Source organism: Dipodomys merriami, unplaced genomic scaffold, assembly GCF_024711535.1.
Source record: "Dipodomys merriami isolate MVZ:Mamm:240054 unplaced genomic scaffold, mDipMer1.0.p SCAF_886, whole genome shotgun sequence".
NCBI classification, from domain to species: domain Eukaryota; kingdom Metazoa; phylum Chordata; class Mammalia; order Rodentia; family Heteromyidae; genus Dipodomys; species Dipodomys merriami.
The window spans coordinates 126,074-146,992 of record NW_027206497.1 but is presented as its reverse complement, the minus strand read 5'-3'; the positions used below and the strand labels follow the sequence as shown (position 1 = coordinate 146,992).

At 44.8% G+C, this 20,919-nt stretch overlaps 1 protein-coding gene across 4 annotated transcripts; it reads left to right on the top strand.

Annotated features, from left to right (window-relative positions):
• Positions 1-800: 800 nt before the first annotated feature.
• LOC138820440 (WD repeat-containing protein 31) lies at positions 801-18,861 on the top strand. Of its 4 annotated transcripts, none has more exons than XM_070012071.1 (11): positions 801-883; positions 6,236-6,328; positions 8,487-8,627; positions 9,491-9,620; positions 11,494-11,568; positions 12,768-12,912; positions 13,009-13,109; positions 14,260-14,327; positions 15,211-15,352; positions 15,573-15,735; positions 16,702-18,861. In XM_070012071.1, exons 3-11 carry the CDS (start codon positions 8,515-8,517, stop codon positions 16,860-16,862), a joined length of 1,098 nt encoding a protein of 365 aa, XP_069868172.1. In that variant the 5' UTR covers positions 801-883; positions 6,236-6,328; positions 8,487-8,514; the 3' UTR covers positions 16,863-18,861. The 4 variants fall into 4 exon arrangements, with proteins under 4 accessions (XP_069868172.1, XP_069868170.1, XP_069868173.1 ...); XM_070012069.1 differs by having other exon boundaries at positions 9,488-9,620; XM_070012070.1 differs by lacking the exon at positions 801-883 and adding an exon at positions 5,211-5,293 and having other exon boundaries at positions 9,488-9,620.
• The last annotated feature ends 2,058 nt before the right edge of the window (positions 18,862-20,919 follow it).

Genomic DNA, 20,919 nt, shown 5'->3' with positions numbered 1-20,919 from the left:
GGTCACTGTGCCTTAGCTTTTTTTTGCCCAAGGCTGGTCCTTTACCACTTGAGCCACAGCACCATTTCTAGCTTTTTTTTTTTTTTTTCTGGTTAATTGGAGACAAGAATTTCTTGGACTTTTCCTGCTTGGGCTGGCTTCGAACTGAGATTCTCAGATCTCAGCCTTCTGAGTAGTTACGAGGACAGGTGTGAGCTACCTGTCCTTAGCTATTGAAAAAAAAAACACAACTTTTTTTCAATAAGCCCCTATTAAATGATCAGACCCCCAACCAGCCTCATGCTGTGTGCATCAGAGTCGAGAGGAGTAGACTCTAGTCTGGAAGCGATGCAACTGGAGTTGCCCAAACTTATAGTTACTGTTAGTTTATCTTCCCACTTGGATGAGCTCAAAAGATGCGCACAATTTCTTGCCACAACACCAGGCTGTCACAGTTTGTTGGAAAAAAGAAAAAATAGGAGAGTGGGGTGCTGAGGAAGTGTCCAAGAGAAAGATCTGGGGCAAATAAGGCAACACCTTCTTTTGGTAAGTGATGAGTTCAAAGTTGGGGCTTGTTACGCGCTTTGTCAGTGGCTCTTTCAGAGGCCCTGCTTTGCTCGGGTTATGTAAATTAGCCGGAGGCACAATCCTGCGCACTGCCACTTTTACAGTAAGAACGGGTCGCCAGGTGCTTTCGGTTCCCGGTCCTTGGGAGACTTCCGGGAAGCGGTCCGGAACCTAAGTTCTGAGCCCTTGGGAGGCGCCCGGAGCCTTTTTGCGGGGACTCCCGCCCTAGCAACGCGCGCCTGGTTGCTGGGGGGCGGGAGGTTGGGCCGGCCGTGGAGGCTGCGGATGCCAGCTTCGCGTCCCCGCGGGCCTCGGCATCATCCCTGCCAGCCCACCGGTGGGTACGGAGCCGGAGGTGGCAGAAAGGGGAGCGACGGGGAGTTGGGGGCTCACCTAGTCGCGGCAGGGGGGGGTTCCGAGCGTGTCGCCGGGCTGGGGGCTGCTGGCGGGGCGCGGGGCGCGGGCCGGGGCGAGGCCGGCCCCCCCCCCCCCCCCCCCCGTGCTTGCACACAGCGGCTGCAGGGCGAATCGCGGACGGGGCGGGACGCGGTTCAGATCTGAAGAGCCACAAGGGGACACCTGCACACAGGCGGCCCCCAGCTCCGGGGACCGTGCGTGACTGCGGGCTTCGGCTCTCCCGTCCTCCGGGCCGGGGTCCCTCTTAACCCCATGTGGGCCCCGACGGCCTCCCGCGTGCGTCTCTCTGCCCGCGCGGTTGTGTCTGTCTGAGCATGGGCTTGGTTGTCTTGATCTCCGAGACGGTAGGCTAGAGGGGTGCAGAGAATGACTTGGGAAGAGAGGATGGGAAACGAGCGCTGGCAGGAAAAGGACCCGGGAAATAACGTTCCTGTCCACCCAGCTCTGCTTCTGTCACAACCCTTAACACAAGTCACGACTCTTTGGGTTCCATTTTTTTTTTTTTTTTTTTTGTCACGGAACATGAAGGTTGGATATGTGTATCAAGGAATATCACTGTGGAAGGTTCAAAGAGTTCTCTGAGCTTATGTACAGAGTAACTCGTCGTAACCCGTGGTGTTACGTCAGGGTCTTTGGAAAGCAAATTTTGACAGAAATAGGTGCTGGGGTTCATCTAGAACAAACATGGACATCCTGAAAGGAAGTCTCTCAAGCCTTTCAGGGCTGAACTCTGAAATGAGATAGGGTGACTGAGCCCGCAGGAATGTTGTTGGATAGTTTCAAAAGGCCGTTGTAAAGTGGGACACCTGTGATTCTAGTTACTCAGGAGCTTAAGATCCGAGGATCATAGTTCAGAGCCACCTTTGGCAGGAAAAGTCTGTGAGACTCATTTTCAATTAGCCAGCAAAAAGCTGGAGTGAATCCGTGTCTCAAGTGGTAGAGCACCAGCTTTGAGCAAAAAAAAAAAAAAAAAAAAAGCTCAGATTACAGTGCTCAGGTCACAAATTCAAGACCCAGGACTACCCCCCCCCCCCAAGAAAAATAAACCAAGACCATTGTAGTTGAGTGTTGTGGTACATACCTGTAGTCCCAGCACTCAGAAGACTAAGGTAGGAGGATTGCCATTTTGAGGCTCTCTGTTTCTATCTCTGTTTTTTTTGTTTTTTTTTTTTTGCCAGTCCTGCGGCTTGAACTCAGGGCCTGGGCACTCTTTTGCTCAAGGCTAGCACTCAACCACTTTGAGCCACAGCACCACTTTCAGTTTTTCTGGTGGTTAATTGGAGATACAAGTCTCACAGACTTTCCTGCCGGGGCTAGGTTTGAACAGCGTTCCTCAGATCTCAGCCTCCTGAGTAGCTAGGATTACAGGCGTGAGCCACCAGCATCCGTCTTTGAGGCCATCTTGAACAACACAGTGAAATTCTGTCTCAAAACAGCAAAAAGAAAAATAAAAGAAACAAAAAGACCATTATGTCTGGTCCTTAAAAAGCTTTCTACTAATTCTTCATTTTTAGAATGCTGTTCATCCATTCAACAGCTAGTTGTCCCCTATCCATTCTTCCAGGCTATGCTCAGAACACTGACACAAAAGTGAATAAGACATTATCCTTCCTCTCAAGCACAGTCATAATATAAACAATGAAAAATAATGAAATACTGTTTTCATTTTTTAGTCTACTCATAATAAGAGCAGAGACATTAACCAGATTTTAAATTGCCTTGCTGTATAACATAATGAATTCTTAGCCTTAGTGTGATTCACCACTCTAAGAATATAAGGAGCTTCATTTTAACATCCTCTAGACTTGTGTATTCATTTGTACATGCTCTCTGTATATATTGTATGTTTATATATATATATATATATGTAGTAAGACAGTATTAATACGCATGAATTTGCTGTATTGTGTTATTACTGTTAGTCTTGTAATTACACTAATAAACAATGTCAGTGTGTGTGTGTGAGTGTGTGTGTGTGTGTGTGTGTGTGTGTGTGTGTGTGTGTGTGTATGTGCCAGTCCTGGAGTTTGAATTCAAGGCCTTCGTATTGTTCCTGAGCTTTTTCTGCTCAAGGATAGCACTCTACCCCTTCAGCCACAGCTCTACCACTCCCGCCTCTCTCTTTTGGTGGTTGATTGGAGATAAGCATCTTAACAGACTTTCTTGTCCAGGCTGGCTTTGAATCCTCAGATCTCAGCCTCTTGAGTAGCTAGGATTACAGGTGTGAGCCACCAGTAACCAGCATGTTTTGTTTTTGAGCTACTATGTAGCTCAGACTGGCTTGAAACGTGCTATGTAGCCCAAGCTGGGCTTGAACTCTTGATTCTTTAGGCTCAGCCTCCCCTGTGCTGGTGATAACAGTAATGTATCACCATAGTGGACTCATAACTATCATAGATTATCAACAGTTTGTAGGTTGAACTTTTATCACTAGCTTTTGTAGAGGTTCAATGCCTTATGGCCAAGAGTAGGATTTGGAGTAATGGTGGGATTCAAGTTTCAGCTCTATGGCTTATTCTCAGTGTGACTTACATAAGGGAGTTATTTCATCTCTGTGCTTTACTGTTTTCATCTACTAAATGGTTATGGTGATTGTTTTAGAGGCTTAGGAAGATTAAATGAATAAATACAAAGCACTTAGAGGAGTTTCTGACTTAAGTGTTTTTTGTTTTTGATTTTGGTTGTGAGGTTTGAACGGCTGAGCCTGAATGCTGTTCCTCAGCTCTTTAGCTCAAGGCAAGCGCTCTACTACTTGATCCACAGTGTCACTTCTGATTTTCTGGTAGCTTATTGGAGATAAGAGTCTCACAGATTTTCCTTCCCTAGCTGGCTTTGAACTGTGATTCTCAGATCTCAGCCTCCTGAATAGCTAGGATTATAGGCATGTGCCACCAGCACCCAGCAAGTGCTTTTTTTTTTTTTTTTTTTTTTTTTTTTTTTTTTTTTGACAGCACTGGATTTTGAACTTAGGGCTTTGAGTTTACTAGGCAGGTATTCCACCACCTCAGACACTCCGTCAGTCCTTTTTGAGTTTAACATCTATGTGGGGGTGAGGAAGGGAGTCATGGGGCCTGAACTCTGGGCCTAGGCACTGTCCTTCAGCTCTTCAGCTCAAGGCTAGTGCTCTACCACTTGAGCCACAGCACCACTTCTGGTTTTTTCTGCTTATGTGGTGAAGAATCGAACCCAGGGTCTCATGCATGCAAGACAAATACTCTACCACTGAGCCACCTTCCCAGCCTGAGTTTAGCATCTTTGAGATAGAATTTCACCCCATGCTCAGGGCAGCCTGGACCAAGATCCTCCCATTTGTGTTTTCCATGTAGTGACAGGCATACACCACCATGCCCAACCATTGGTTGGAATGCACTCTTGTCCATTTTTGCCCAGTCTTTACTCAAATAATGACCCTCAAATAAGGATCTCTATCTCCCAAGTAGCTAGGATTATAAGTTTGAACCCATACTTTAAGTACTATTTTTAACGTTCACAGAGCTAGCAACAGAGTTATCACATTTTGCACTTATGAAGCTGAAAATTTAAAAGGCTCAGCAACTTGCCAAAGGCCACAGGAAAACTGTAATTTAGACTTAGCCCAAATTCAGATAATAATGCACTTTGGCAAATGTTATTCTCCCTCTCTGTTTTTTATTTCGGCTTGAGTCTGGGACTTGAACTCAATCCCTTATGCTTTCATTCATTGGCTAGTGCTCTATCAACTGAACCGTGCCTCCAATCCTAAGGGTTGGTTATTTCTCTTTTATTCAAATGTTATTCTCATTAATCTGTGCTACTTTTGATTTTCAAAATAAACTGTACAGGCAATCAATTATTAGAATTAATTGGACCCTAAGAGATGTTAAAAATGGAATAAAATTGTTGTGTTTAGATGTTTATAATGGGAGACTCTGTGCTAGAAATCAAGAGATCTACCTAGTTCTAATTTTGATCAAATAATGTTCGTGTGTTCTCCACACCTTTAAATGAAGAGTTTATATGTGATAATATGGAAAAAAAATTTCCACCTCAAGTTCTGTGATTCATACTTATTTAAGACAGAAGCAAGCCGGTGCTGGTGGTTCATGCCTGTAATCCTATCTACACAGGAGGCTGAGATCTGAAGATTGCGCTTCAAAGCCAGCCCAGGCAAGAAAGTCTGTGAGACTCTTATTTCCAATAACCTACTCAGAAAACCGGAAGTGCTGCTGTGGCTCAAGTGGTAGATCGCTAGCCGTGAGCTGAAGAGCTGAGGGACAGTGCCCACACCCAGAGTTCAAGCCCCATAACTGACAACCAACAACAACAAAAGACAAAAGCAGTAAACTCTGAAGTAAGCAGCTAACACTGCAGATTGTTGTTAGTAGTGGTCATGGGGCCTGAACTTAGCCTGGGAACTGTTCCTGAGTTTTTTTCCACTCAGCTAGTGCTCAACCACTTTGAGCCATAGCTCTTTCTGTTTTCTGGTGATTATTTGGAGATAAGAATCTCCAATTGTCAGAACTACAGTCCTCAGATCTCAGCCTCCTGAGTAGCTAAGATTACAGGTGTGAGCCACTGGCACCTGCCTAGATTCTTTTTTATTTTTTTTAATCATACCTTTGTTTTATGAGTGGTAGAGGGGCACTTATTGTGACATTCTGATACATCTCTACAATGTTTTACACCTCCATCTCACCTCCTAACACAGCAGATTCTTGATGAACAGAAGTACTATAATTTGAGCAAGATCAAGGTGTTTAATTTGCAAGAGCTCCTATTTTGTATATTTAACAAACAGCCAGGAGCACTGACTGCCTCACAACTGTAATCCTTGCTACTTGAAAATCTGAGATTGGGAGGATTGTGGTTCAAAGTCAACCTGGGAGGAAAGTTTGAAGTCTCTCAACTCAACTAATAAAAAGCTGTGTTAAAAGCAAAAATAGGATTGTGGTCTAATCTAGCCTAAAAGTAAGACTCTATTAGAAACTAATGAAAGCAAAAACAGGCTGGGGGAATGACTCACACGGTAGATGGCCTACATAAGACCCTAAGTTCAAACCCTAGTATCACAAAAGAAAGATGTATAATGAACACTATTTTTACTAGTAGAAATATGAAAATTACAATCTAGGAATGTTGTAAATTTTTTCTATCTTTGAGTGGGAAAACCATCTTTTCAGTTAAACACAGACTGGGTATATAAAAACAAAGATTTATCTCTTGAATCTCTTCAGGGCACACACGTGCTTAACCAGGGAAGAGATTAATGTAAACATCTTTTCACTAATTACAGAGATTAGGAAGTGGCTGCCTGAACTATTTTCCAAAGGATAAACATTACAGATTGAACACAGCAGCTCACTAAGAAGATCGTACTAACTTGGGGGTAAGTAGTTCTAAAGTTTCCTTTTCCTTAAACTCTCCCATGAGTACCCTTAACCTGGGCAATATAGCTTTCTGAAGATAGCAGCTAAGAATACAATCAGTCGTAAGCCCAGCCAATCCACTTATGGAGCAGTTGCCAGTGACCTAGATTCATGGACAGCCTCTGTCTTGAGTCTGTTTGGTGTGACAATTTTGATGGATTAAGCTGGCAGAAACTCTCTGTCTAGCTACAAACAACACTCACCCCAAGCTTTCTGGAAGTAACCCTGAAATTTGAGCATATCTGACAAAGACTCCTGGAACATCTGGACTAGAAGGCTTTGAGATTCTCTTCTTCTGAGAGCCACTTGAGGTACAAAGATAAATAATGACAGAATCTACTAAAAATCATGTTAGTGTCTTGCTGTGTTAGACAGGAAGGCTGAGGCCCAGGGTGGGGACTGGAGCCGCTCAAGGATGAGACAAAAATGAGGCAGTGCTGGGCCCAGAGCTCCGGCTGTTGTGCCACAGCCTGTATCCTTGCCCACCGCATTGTGTTTTTGTTCAGGTCCCCTACCCCTGTCAAGGATGTCAGTCCTGGCAAGTTCTCAAAATGTAAGCTGCACTTCTGGGAAACCCCATTTTTCAATGGTAGTGGTGTGAATGATATGTCTGCGTGATGAGTTTTCCCTGTGTTCTCATAGTAGACAGTTCTTGGAGCCAGGCTGGTCAAAACTCAAAGACATTTATCTCTCTGAGCTTCTTTAAGCAGACCTCCAGAAGTAGTGGCTGGGCATTCCACTTGTCTCCTCAGTCCTTCTGGATAACACAGGACCTTCAGTAGCTAAGATTTTCCCTAAACAGATTCTTCAGTGCCAGCAAATGTCTCTTCTTGGTGTATCACCATTCTTAGTGAACCAACAACTTGTTACATGCTTAGAAGGTGTTTCCTGAGTTAATGGAGAATATCTCAGAATCATTCTTTCTTCCTTTTAGTTCTAGCCTTGTTTGTTGATGGAGCCAATATAAGTAAATTGGAAGACAATTTGTATTTAGATATGTATCACCAAGTTATTAATTGCTAGATCAGTTAGAAAGAATGGTATTATGTTTTTGCAAATCCCTTTCATGTTTGGCTGAAATGGAACACAAGTTTTTTTCTTATCTGCTTCTACATTCCGTCTACTACCATATGTTGCTTGTGTTGAAGTATAAAAGAAAGTAAGAGTGAGGTGCCCATGGCTCATGCCTATAATCCTAGCTACTCAGGAGGCTGAGATCCTTGGATCATGGTTCAACGTCATCCCGGGTAGGAGAGTCTGTGAGACTCTCATCTCCTAAATTAAGCACCAAAAAAAGACAGAAGTAGAGTTATAGCTCAAGTGGTCTAGTACTAGCCTTGAGCAACAAAACTCAGAAGCAGTGCCCAGGACCTGAGTTCAAGCCCCAGGTCTAGCACAAAAAAAAGAAAAAGAAAAAAGAGATCTTGCAGACTCTCTAAAAGTCTCAGGAACCCTTACCCCTCTTTCTTTTCTTTCTTTCTTATTTTTGTATTGCAAGATCCTACCTGAGGGCTGGGAAGGTGGCTCAGTGGTAGAGCGCTTGCCTTGCATGCATGAGGCCCTGGGTTCGATTCCTCAGCACCACATAAGCAAAAAGGAAAAAGCCGGAAGTGGCGCTGTGGCTCAAGTGGTAGAGTGCTAGCCTTGAGCTGAAGAGCTGAGGGACAGTGCCCAGGCCCAGAGTTCAGGCCCCACAACCGGACCCAAAAAAAAAAAAAAAAAAAAAAAGATCCTACCTGAAAAAAATAACTGAAACAAACAAAAAAAAGGGTCTGGGGGCATTTCTCAAGTGAAACTTAACAAGTAAGAACCTAGTTGCTTTTTCGGGTAGGATTTTGCAATTTTGCCTGGAGATCAATACTGGATTGTGATTCTCCTATCCGTGGCCTGTCCAAGGTCTGGCCTTGACAAAAAGCATGAGACCCTATCTGAAAAATAGCTAAAGTAAGAAAGGACCGGAGCCTTGGCTCAATTGAAAGAGGTCTTGCCTAGCAAGCACAAGCACTGTCAATTGACAGTGCTGCCAGAAATAATTTTTTTTTAAAGATTTAACCTAACCATACTACCATGCTGTGCCTAATAAATTTTACAATATGCTTTCTTCTCTTTACTAAACAGGGAACAGAAATTCTGGCAACTACAAGGAATGCTGCTACTCAGATGCCAACTGAAACAAGCTCCTCAGAAGGTTCCGGGTACACTCGGTGTTGTGATGGGGAAACTGCAGAGCAAACTCAAACACAGCACTTACAAGTACAGGTACAGCAATGCTGCCTGGGCAACTAACTCTTACCAAGCCCCATTCACATTCTCTTACATAATGAGTTTGTATAATGTAGCCTAGACCTCGTAGGGAGATCCTGTCTCAACAAGCAAACAAAGAAACAAACAAAACAAAAACCCTCTACTAAAGGAAGAGAATGTGCAGAGCCACTGTTAATGACCTTCCCTTCCCCCAGTAGCTTGGTCTGCTTCCCTTGTGCATAGGAAATAGTGTCTGCTTCTTAGCTAGTGTCTACCCAGCACATGCAGGGGCCCTGCAGCTTTGGGATTTGTTTCTAGAATGAGTAAAGACTCTTGGGGAGTTCTCTCTTCCTTTTTTTCTTTTTTAATTTTTTTTATAGTATGAGGATTTGGATTCAGGGCTTTGGTCTTGGTAGGTAGGCACTATCACACTCTCTCCACACTTCTAGCCATTTTTATTTTGAATAGGGTCTTGTGCTTTTGCCTGGACCATTCTGGACTGTGATTTTTCTGTTTACACTTCCCAGATAGCTAAGGTGACAAGTATGTACACTGGGCTTTATTGGTTAAGGAGGAGTCTCAATGACTTTTTTGCCTGGGCTGACCTGAACTGTGATCCTTCCAAGTAGCTGGGACTGTAGGTGTGAGCCACTGTACCTGATCCAGGATTCCCTTTGATCAGATTTTAGTTACTCACTGGCCATTTTCAGAATGAATAATATGACAAAGTTGTCATGTCTCTTTACTCTTTTTCCTCTCCACCCCTCCCCCTTCCCCAGACTTCCCTGAATTGCTACCACCACCACCCTCCTCTGTCCCTTGTTGCTGTGTCCACTTTCAGACCTTGGGCTTCTCATTTTCTGTCCTCTCTGCAGCAGGTCTGATGGGATTATAGAAGAGAGAATACAAAGTAGAACTTTTCAAGAGTATAGCCCTGCTCATATGGATGCTGTCTCTGTGGTCGCTGCTCTGAACTCAGACCTTTGTGTCTCTGGGGGAAAAGATAAGGTGAGCTTTGCTGTGTCCCCAAGAAGCCAACTCACTACAGGAAGGAAAGATGCTTTGAGAGGAAAGCCTTTTCTGTTTACGTGGTACTGAGAAATCGAACCCAGGGCTTCATGTACACTAGGCAAGCACACTACCACTCCCAGCCTCAACTTTACATTTTTTAAATTTATTTTTTTTAATTTATTTTTTGTCAATTGTGGGGCTTGAACTCTGGGCCTGGGCACTGTCCCTCAGCTCTTCAGCTCAAGGCTAGAGCTCTACCACTTGAGCCACAGTGCCACTTCTGGCTTTTTCTGTGGTACTAAGGAATTGAACCCAGGGCCTCATGCATTCAAGGCAAGCACTCTACTACTGAGCCACTTTCCCAGCCTCTAAACTTCACATTTTTTGAACTTTAGTTTCAGTGTCTGTTCCATGAGGATCATAACCCCAATCTCTTATGGCCCCTGTAAGGATTAATTAAATGAGAGAACATACATAAGAGCCTTAACTCTTGGGGGGAGGGGGAAGGCTGGGAAGGGATGTGAAGGGTAAACCAAAGGAGGAGGGTGCAATGCTTGGTAAGAAATGTACGCATTATCCTGCCCATGTAATTGTAACCCCTCTGTATAGTATGTTCACAAATTAAATTAAATTAAATTAAAAAAAGAGCCTTAACTCTGTTCCAGGCCACCTGTATGCTTTTTATAACCACAGGCATTATTCCAACTAAGCTATTTTTATGACAACATGCAGACATATGAGTTGTTGGCAAAAGGCACTTTCTAGTCTCTTCTCTTTTGCCAGCGTCTACATTGGTGTTATACCATGATTCTTCCCTTGTAGGTTTTGGACTTGCCTCCCAGGGTCATTTTGAATCTGATCACTTTCACCCCTTCATATTAGGATCTAGCCAGTGCTTGCTGCTAGGATATTGGTAACAGATATGCTCATTGCTTTTGAAGTGAATCATACATTTCAGTAGTGTTTTAGAAATCTATAGCTTGCGTACTGTATTTTGCTTGTTCTAACTTTCAAACTCTGAACACATCAAATCAGGATACATTTATGTATTATAACTTAGTTGATACAGTTTGTCTTAACATTTATATCATCTAAGTCATAAGAAACTGATATTATGTCAAGTGCAACAGGACACTGTGGACACTGCAGAAAATGCTTTAAAATCAGAGAAATGCTTACAGTAAAATATTAAAGTACACCACTAGAAAAAGAATGGAGAGAGAAATTTTGACAGTGATTCTCTTTGGTAGATGAGATTATGTTGAAGTTTTTCAAATTAAAGAGATAATTTGTTCCATAGTCATGTGAATATTCTTGACAGTATTGAACTGTACGTTTAAAAATAGTTTAAATAGGGCTGGGAAGGTGGCTCAGTAGTAGAGTGTTTGCCTCGCATGCATGAGGCCCTGGGTTTGATTCCTCAGCACCACATAAGCAGAAAAAACCGGAAGTGGCACTGTGGCTCAAGTGATAGAGTGCTAGCCTTGAGTTGAAGAGCTGAGGGACAGTGCCCAGGCCCAGAGTTCAGGCTCCATGACCGACAAAAAAAAAAAAGTTTAAATAGTAAGCTGGTTACCAGTGGCTCATGCTTGTAATCCTAGCTACTCAGGAGGCTGAGATCTAAGGATCACAGTTTAAAGTCCCCATGAGACTCTTATCTCCAATTAGCCACCTGAAAACAGGGAGTGGAGGTGTGGCTCAAAGTGGTAGAATGGTAGCCTTGAAGAAAAGAGCTCATCAACAGCAAACCAGGTCCTGAGTTCAAGCCCCATGATTGGCCAAAAACAACAACTAAAAAAACTAAAAGAAAGTGCAGTATAGTAGCCTTAATAGAAAATGGAGGACTAAACCGTTTTCCTGACTCCTGCAGACTGTTGTGGCCTATAATTGGAAAACGGGAAATGTGGTGAAGAGGTTCAAAGGACATGAACGCGATGTCACCAAGGTAATTGTCAAACGACTATTCTGATGGGATCTGGAACTGAATAGAGATAGATAGCAGATACAAGAATGACTAAACACTCAGTGTCGAGGCAAACTGTGAAACTTTCTGCCTGACTCCAGAAAGAGTGGAGCATGGCATCAAACAAAAATGAAGTGTGGAAATCTATGCACACAGTGGAATATTATTCCGCCTCAGAAAAGCAATGACACTCTGGGTGTAGAATGAAATTGAGGTATCTCAGTGGTAGAATGCCTGCTAGCATGTGTGAGACTCTAGCCTCAGTCCCTAGCACTGCAAATGAATAAATGAATAAAACAAAAAGGAAGGGAGGAGAATAAAAGCAAGCAAGAAATGAAGAGAGGGAGGGGGACGGAAAGGAAGAGAGGGAGGGAGGGAAGAAGGAAGGAAGGAAGGAAGGAGGGAGGGAAGGAAGGAGGGAGGGAAGGAAAGTAGGAAAGGAGGGAGGGAGGGAGGGAAATTTCAGTACCTATTACTATGTGGTAAGTGCAGAGAGCACTATGCTTAGTGAGTGAAGCCAGGCAGGAGAGGACAAATACTGTATCACCCCTTTCCTGAGGTGCTAATAGCCCAGCTGAGAGAGAAAATAGAATGAAGTAGTAGTAACAGGCCAGGAAGAGGAGGATATAAGAGAGTTCTGGCTATAGTGAGAAAGGTGTAGAAATGTGTGATGGTGATAGTTGTATAACACTGAGAATGCACTTAATAGCCCTGAATTGTAACTTAGAATGCTTAAAATGGTAACTTTCATTACACACACACACACACACACACACACACACACACACACACACACACACACACACACACACACACACACACACACACACACACGCACACACGTATAAATAGAAACTGCCTCTTTGAAAACCAGGTGCAATGAAAGTGATTGCGACATAAAGTAATTGATGAGAGGAATACAGCAGAGCCGTGTGCTCCGTGTGCCACACTGTGCTCCACTTAGAACACAGAGAAGGAGAGAGCCTGGTGTGGAGGCAGTCTGAGGAGGTGGTAGAGGACATGGAGGGATGGGAGGGGTCTATAACACAGAATGGTGCACTTTCCATTCCTATTGCAAATTTAGGTATTATACTTAAAAAAATGGGAGGGATAGTAGTGATGTGATTTCACAGAACCGTGAGCACCCAGGCTATTTCCATTTTTACTTGTCTCCTGAGCAGGTAGCCATCATTCCCAAATCCACCCAGTTCTTCAGCGCCTCTCGAGACAGGATGGTCATGATGTGGGACCTGCATGGCACCTCACAGCCAACGCAGCAACTAAGTGGCCATGCCATGGTGGTCACCGGATTGGCTGTGAGCCCAGGTAAACAAAACATCTCTCTTCCTACTACTCCGGTACACCCCGAGCTCCCCAGCTAGTACCCTCTCACGGGCCGTCTTCTCACCTTTGCTCCCAAAGACTCATCACAGCTGTGTACTGGCTCACGAGACAACACCTTGCTGCTGTGGGACGTGGGGACCGGACAGTGTGTGGAGAGGGCATCTGTCTCCAGGAACCTGGTACGTGTTCAGGCCCTGGCTTCTGTGGTTAGCAGCGTGGGGTGGGGGTCCTGGCCTGGGAAATAGGTCAAGGGATGTTCAGTCAGGCTTCAGACTCACGTCCCAGTTTTAGTCCCATGAACTTCCTGTGAGGCCCTGGCCTCTCAGTATTGTTGGCTTAGATGGGCTCTTGAGTCTTCTGCTCTAGAGAATGATCTCATTGGATGATACTGGAATCTGAAATGCTATGCATTCATTCTGTTTTGTTTGTTTGTTTGTTTAAACTCAGGGCCTGGGCACTGTCCCTTAGCTTTTACTCAAGGCTTGTGCTCTGTCACTTGAGCCATAGTCTACTTCTGGCTTTGGTGATTAATTGGAGATAAGAGTCTCACAGATTTTCCTACCTGAGCTGGCTTTGAACGTTGATCCTCAGATCCTCAGCCTTCTAAGTAGCTAGGATTACAGGCATGAGCCACTGGTGGCCCATTCTTTATTCATCCTTGAAATACAAGTATTCCATTCTTGCTGTGGAATCCTTTCTAGGGGCTAGCTAGCTAGGGATGTTGTACTAGGAACCAAGATTAGTGATGAAGGACAGCTCCTTGTCTTTCAGGAGCTCCCAGATGACATGTACAGGGTAGCATATAAGGTGGCCCCTCTCCATGGAACATCATGTGGAAATGAGCATTACTTTTGCTGGGTGTATAAGTGGCTCTGGTTTTGAAGGCCAGTTGTTTTCTGGCAACAGACTAGTATAAATTGCACAGCCAGATCAGTCAGAGCTGACATCAAATCATGTGTTTGTATCGTTTTTTCGTTTTTTCTTTTGTGGTGCTGGGGACAAGGGTCAGAGCCTGGCACATAGTAGGCAAGCACTGAACATCTGATCTCACCACCAGCCCTAGTTTCAGACAGAATCTGTCACCAGCCACTCGCCACTTCCTGGGGTCACACACCAAAAGGCCAACCTTGAAGGCTCACATGCCTTTAAGAGCATAGAGCTGGCCCAGCTGCTACTACTGCTGCTGCTAACTAGCAAGACACCAGGAAGTTAAATTTACTGGTTTAGAATCTGTGAGGAAGGGGGAAGAGATGATGCTTAGTGCCGTTCACCAGATGATGCAGAGGACAAATTGGTGTGGAGAGGTGCTAAAGGTCTGGCTTTTTCCAGGTCACCCATTTGTGCTGGGTCCCCAGCGAGCCCTACATACTTCAGAGCTCCGAAGACAAAACCCTCAGGTGGGCTACTGAGCAGCAGTAGAGATGTTTCTGGTGAAGGTTTGTGGCTCCCATGCTCTCATGACTGCATGCACTCTGCTTCTCCTTGTGCCATGGACTTTCCAGAGCCTCCCACCCCCTAACCCTCACTAGTGCTTGGCCTCTGGTTTAGCCCCATGGTCTTCTGGGTCCATACTAGATGCCAGGAAAGTAGGTTAGAAAAAGGCCCACGTTCTGGATTGTTTTGAGATAGTTCCCATCGTGTTATGTGTCCACATTGATCTCAGGATCGATCAGTTGTCTGCACATCTCTCCTCTAAGGCTGCCTGACTACCTTTATTATGCCTGCATGGCTCCTGCATTTCTCAGCCATCCAGCCTCAGCCTCCATCCTCAAGAATCAGGGTTCATATCCACAACAGGGGTCAGTAATTCTTAGTGTGGAGAGTATGACTAAAAATCAGCATTTGGAACAGCTTCTATAAAAGTGTAAGAATGAGACAAGAGGCAAATCCCTCTTCTGTGGGCTCCATGGTCAAAGCAGGCCAAGGCCCATATCTGATTTTGGACTGATGATGCTATCTCACAATGAGTATATTTTTACACGTTCAATCACACAAAGAGCCTCTTGGACACTGAAGGCAACATCCCAAAGGACCACATTAACTTGTAAAATCAAACCCATGGTCCAAATTTCTATGAAGTGATCTCAAAGTTGAAAGAACTCAGATGTCATTCATTTGTTATTTACTGTCAGCCTCGGAGTTGTAGTGTTCAATCTGGTTTGTGCTGCTGTGTTCAGGTAGATCCAGACATTCCATTCTGACTTTCATGTTAGCAGGATATTACTGGTGAGTCTCAGTCAGGCTTACTAAAAAGCCATTTCCTGCCCTCATTTATTTCAGATTGTGGGACAGTCGGGGCCTGCAGGTAGCTCATATGTTTCCCACAAAGCAGCACATTCAGACCCACTGTGAAGTCAGCATGGATGGATACAAATGCATCTCCTGCAGCAACGGCTTTGGGGGTGAAGGCTGTGAAGCCACAGTAAGACATCATATGGGGTCACTGGGCCAATGAACAGGTGATATGCTAGCCAAAGGTAGAGAGTTTGCATAGCTGTCTGAGTAGGCAGCTGGAGAAACAGGTGGGCTGTGGGAGGATGCATGTTGCTGGATAAAGCAGGTATGAAATAGAGGAGCATGTGTGCATGAACTGCTTAACGTCATTACTTTTGCATGAGCTGGTCAATGTCATTTCTTTGCAGCTGTGGGACTTGAGGCAGACAAGAAACAGAATATGCGAGTATAAAGGGCATTTCCAGACAGTTGCATCCTGCGTCTTTCTACCAAGAAAATCGACCCTGATGCCCGTAGTTGCTACCTCATCCCATGACTCCAAGGTGAAGATTTGGAACCAAGATACCGGAGGTAAGGAGTCTGCTGTCATTGCTTCTCAAAAGACAGGAAGTAGCTGGGTGCTCATGCCTACAATTCTAGCTACTCTGGAGGCTGAGGATTATGGTTCAAAGCCAGCCAGGGCACAAAAGACTCTTATCTCTAATAAACTCAGAAAAACCAGGAAGTGATGCTGTGATCAAGTGGTAGATTGTGAGCCTTGAGCAAAAGAAGCTCAGGGACAATGCCCAGTCCCTGAATTCAACCCCAGAACCATCATTTCCCCCCCCACCAAAATAGAAAAGGGTACAAGAATTGCCACTTTCTTTTTTGGTGGTATTGGGGTTTGAACTTAGGGCTTTGCACCTGCTAGACAGGCTCTCTACCACTTGAGCTCTTTTTGAATTCTACCCCCAGCTTCTTTTGCTTTTCAGGTAGGGTTTTTGTTTTTTTGTTTTTGTTTTTGTCTAGGGCTGAACTGTAGTCCTCCTGTTTATGCTTCTCATGGGCATACAATTTTGCGTCTAGCTTATTGATTGAGATTGAGTCTCACTAACTTTTTGCCTGGGTTGCCCTTGGACTTCTGTACTCTTGTACAGAACTTCTGGCCCCAGTTATGCAAGAACATACTTCTTGGTGGCAAAGATCCTGTTTAGCTTGATGCCATTCTCTACAAGTTAGATTTCTCCATTGTGTGGAAGCAGTGGGGCTTTCTCCTGGCTGAGATAGCCATAGCACATGCTCTATTCCTGCAGTGCTCGTGAGGACATCATGTCTCATGTATAGTCGCATGCTGCATGGCATTTCAGCCACTGCCAGGCCACATGTACAATGATCAGGTGTATAGTGGCCTGGCCTGTCTAGGCATGTGTAAGTGTATGCTATGATGTTGTCCATTGATACAGTTCCCTGATGATGCTGTTCCTTTGGGAATGGTTAAACATTACGTGACTGGATGGTGCTCTTGGCCTAACCTGCTGGTGCCCCTTACTCCCTCAGCATGCCTTTTCACCTTGTCTCTGGATGGATCGGGACCTCTGACCTCCATGGCTGTTGGTGATACCAGCTTCTTGTTATGTGCAAGCTTCCACAGAGGAATTCACCTACTCAAAATGAGCCATGGCCAGGCACTTGAACTGCAGGATGTGGCAGCATTCTAAAGCCAAGAGACACTCACTGGACAATAGCAAACTGTGGCCCTCTTTCCTCTGTGTGGCTTTTGTTTCCCACATTATCTCAGGGGAGTGGAATGAAGGGCTTGGGCTCTTTCTTAGGTCACTGAGAAGGTAGATCAGTGGGCTGGGAATGTGGCTTAGTGGTAGAGTGCTTGCCTAGCATGCATGAAGCCCTGAGTTCAATTCCTTAGTACTGTGTAAACAGAAAAAGCCAGAAGTGGTACTGTGGCTCAAGTGGTAGGGTGCTAGCCTTGAGCAAAAGAAGCTCAGGGACAGTGCCTAGGCCCTAAGTTAAAGTTCCAGAACTGGCAAAAAAAAAAAAAGAAAAAAGAAAAGAAAAGAAAAAAAGAAGGTGGATCCCTGTTCAGAGTCAATTTAAGTCCCATGGTTCAAAATCAGATTTAGAAAAAGGGACGAAAATAATTTCTCTGAGTTAAATCCAGTGAGCTTTTGGGACTCGTCTTCAACTGAGTATCCCATTATGATGAGCTGGAAGTATGGTTGTGGTAGGCCTCTGTCTGTGAGAATAAAATATGAGTTGTCAGTGAGCTGGCCTCTCCCTGGCTTCACCAAAGGGAAAGCCAGCAGGGACAGAAAGTATGCTTCCAATGCCTGAGAAGTGATGGAGATAAAACAGGACAGTGCTGCTCCAGAGAGAAAGTACACATGGACACAGACACAGGAGCTCCAGCCATTGCTGCTCAGCTACATTAGGAAGGGAGGGAGAAGGGAAAACCCCGCCTGTCTCCCCACTCCCTGGGTGCTTGCAAAGGAGCCCTGAGCTCCACGGCCAGCTCTGGGACACTGCCCAGAGCCCTAAGTTGTCACACCTGTTCCATGAATAAGAGACCAGAGACCCAGAGGTTCAGAAATGAGGCTGAGAAACTTTAACTTTCAATTTGAATATTTTTATGTGGTTTTACATCAAATATATGTATAGGTATGTGTATAAATATACACACAAAAATATAAATTCTTGGGAGTGGCCAGCCTGAGGCAAAGGCAGCATCTCTGCAATGCAGGACATAGAGGAGAATTTGGAGGATCAAGTGCCCTTCAGTGAGGAGGCCAGGGTCCTTAGGTCTCAGAACCCTGTTTCTTTTTCCCTTTTCTTTCTCTTGTTCTCTCTCTCTCTCTCTCTCTCTCTCTCTCTCCCTCCCTCCCTCCCTCCCTCCCTCCCTCCCCCCCCTTCTTTTTTTTCATGGGGCCTGAACTCTGGGCCTGGACACTACACTGTCCCTTAGCTCTTCAGCTCAAGGCCAGTGCTCTACCACTTGAGCCACAGTGCTACTTCTGGCTTTTTCTGCTTATGTGATGTTGAGGAATCGAACCCAGGGCCTCATGCATGCAAGGCAAGCACACTACAACGGAGCCACCTTCCCAGCCCCTGTCCTCTCTCTTCTCTCTCTTCTCATTACCCCCCCTTCCTACCCCCCCTCTACCAGGGTTAACTCAGGGCCTTAAATTCTCACTAGGATTTTTCTGCTCAAAGCCCATTTTCTTCTAGGGAAAATGGAGTTGTTCCTGCATTCAGATGAGACCCACAATAAAGACAAGAGTCCTGTGCTCTTCCCTTCTTGATGAATACCAGCCAAAGAGTTTGCCTTTGTCTTTTCTGGCCATGCCTGTCCCTGATAGCAGTGGCTGACAGCCGTGGCCCTGTCCCTTCACCCCTCCCCAGGCTGCCTCCCATACTGGGAATAAAATCTGTGCTTAAGCTAGTGCTGTGTCTGGCCCGAGTTCGAAGCTCCACAGTTCTATGTAGCTGAGTGACTCGGGAAAATTATGCAATATTATTTCCTCAGTGTAGCTCACTGCCTGTGGCCTGCTGTGAGGACCAGACAGACTGAATCAAATATTGGGCAAGCAAGTAGGTGCTGACGTGAATGAGTAGGTGCTGACAGGTGTCACTGGTAGCTGTCATCATTTATTTTCTCTTGTCCAGACTCGATGCTCTTTTCCACAATAAATGTATATAATCCTTTTTCCATTCCTCTTACATCCTGTGTTCTAACCCACTAGTCATTTGATTCTGTAAGTTATGATATTCATGAGATGGGAGAGAAAGTTATTTCCTTGAACACCTACAGAGAGCCAAACATGATCCTCCTGACAATCTCCAGTTATTTCATAGACAAGGTAGTTGAGGCCCAGAGACCTACACTCTTCCTTATCACCCACGTAGAAAGAGAAGAGGTAAAGAGGGAGAGGAAGAACTGAGATTTAAATCTGATTCAGATCTGGAACATTTCCTCTACCCCTTTGTGCCTGATGTCACACAGCTTTTATATTTGTCTTAGAATTCCATACACTAGCCGGGCGCTGGTGGCTCAAGCCTGTAATCCTAGCTACTCAGGAGGCTGAGATCTGAGGATCGAGGTTCAAAGCCAGCCCAGGCAGGAAAGACCGTGAGACTCCTATCTCCAGTAACCCACCAGAAAACCAGAAGTGGCGCTGTAGCTCAAGTGGTAGAGCTCTTGCCTTGAGCTGAAGAGCTGAGAGACAGCGCCCAGGCCCAGAGTTTAAGCCCCACGACTGACAAAAAAAAAAAAAAAAAAAAAAAAAGAATTCCATACACCATGACATTGTTTTTGGATCTTGGAGACTAATTCCTTTTTTCTTTTTGTTTTCTATTTTGGTGCCAATACTGAGGCTTGAACCCAGGACCTCGCACTCACACTTGGCTTTTTTTTCCCCTCAAGACTGGCACTCTACCATTTGAGCTCCTTTCAGCTTTTTAGTGGCTAATTGGAAATAAGAGCCTCATGAACTGTCCTGCCTGGCTAGCTTCGACCCACATGATCCTCAAATCTCAGCCTCTGAGAAACTAAGATTACAAGTGTGAGCCTGTAATCTTCCCTAGTCTTTGCCTCATCCACAGCGTCTGCCACTGCACTCAACTTAAGCTGCTCTTTAATAACTATCTCCAAGGTGAACAAGTGGCACACTACTTTGGAGACAGGTAGATTATGAGTTAAAGGCCTGTCCAGGCAGTTACAGAGCCCTATCTCAACATCACTCTTACCTAAAAAACAAGACACAGGGGGATGGGTATTGGGGTCTGGCTCAAGAGCACTTGCCTGTGTAAAGCACTAGGTTCCATCTCCCTGCATCAAAACAACATTGTCTTCAAAAGAACACTCATTGCAGCTGAGCATGGTGACATAAACTTGTAATCCCAGCACTTGGGGAACTGAGACAAGAGGTTCTCTAGTTCCAGGTCAGCCTGATCTATAAGACCTCATTTAAAAAAAATACTAGGCTAGCAGTGACACTGGTAATCCTAGCTATTGAGGTTGCAGAGATCAGAGGAACCCAGATCAAAACCAGCCTAGGCAAAATGTTCGAGACTCCATGGATAAATATAAAGCTAGGCAGTTGGCACCTGCGTATCATCTCAGCTATGTGAGAAATAAAAATAGGATCTGGGTCCATGCTGGCTTGGACATAAATGAAAAACCCTTTTAAAAAGTAATGAATGTGAAAAGGACTGGAGATGTCCTAAAGTAGTAGAGTTCCTGCCCAACAAGTACAAGGCCCTGATTTCAAATCGCAGCTATTTTTGTTGTTGTTGGTGGTGGTGGTGGTAGTGTGTGTGTGTGTGTGTGTGTGTGTGTGTGTGTGTGTGTGTGTGTGTGTGTGTGTGTGTGTGTGTGTGTGTAAAAGATAGGATGGTATCCAAACTTGGCCTCAAATTTTCAATCCTCCTGCTTCAGCCTCCTGAGTATAGATAGGAATTATAGGCATGTGCCACCACAGCTGGGCATGCAGATTTTTGAAACGAAGCTATATGATATGTTATCTACTACTCTCTACAACTGCAAAGCACAGGTAACAAAACATACAGCATTGTCACATTGTTGCTAAAAATGCATCCATCCAGTCAGGCACTGGTGGCTCACACCTGTAATCGTATCTACCCAGGAGGCTAAGATCTGAGGATTGTGGTTTGAAACCAGCCCAAGCTAAAAAGACCATGAGATTCTTAGCTCCATTAACCACCAAAAGGCCAGAAGTAGAGAATGTGGCTCAGCTGGTAGAG

Coding starts and splice junctions, on each gene's coding strand:
- LOC138820440 (XM_070012069.1), top strand. CDS start 8,515: ATGCTGCTACTCAGATGCCAACTGAAACAAGCTCCTCAGAAGGTTCCG. Junction 12,913..13,008: donor CGGATTGGCTGTGAGCCCAG/GTAAACAAAACA, acceptor TTGCTCCCAAAG/ACTCATCACAGCTGTGTACT. Junction 15,353..15,572: donor GTGAAGGCTGTGAAGCCACA/GTAAGACATCAT, acceptor ATTTCTTTGCAG/CTGTGGGACTTGAGGCAGAC.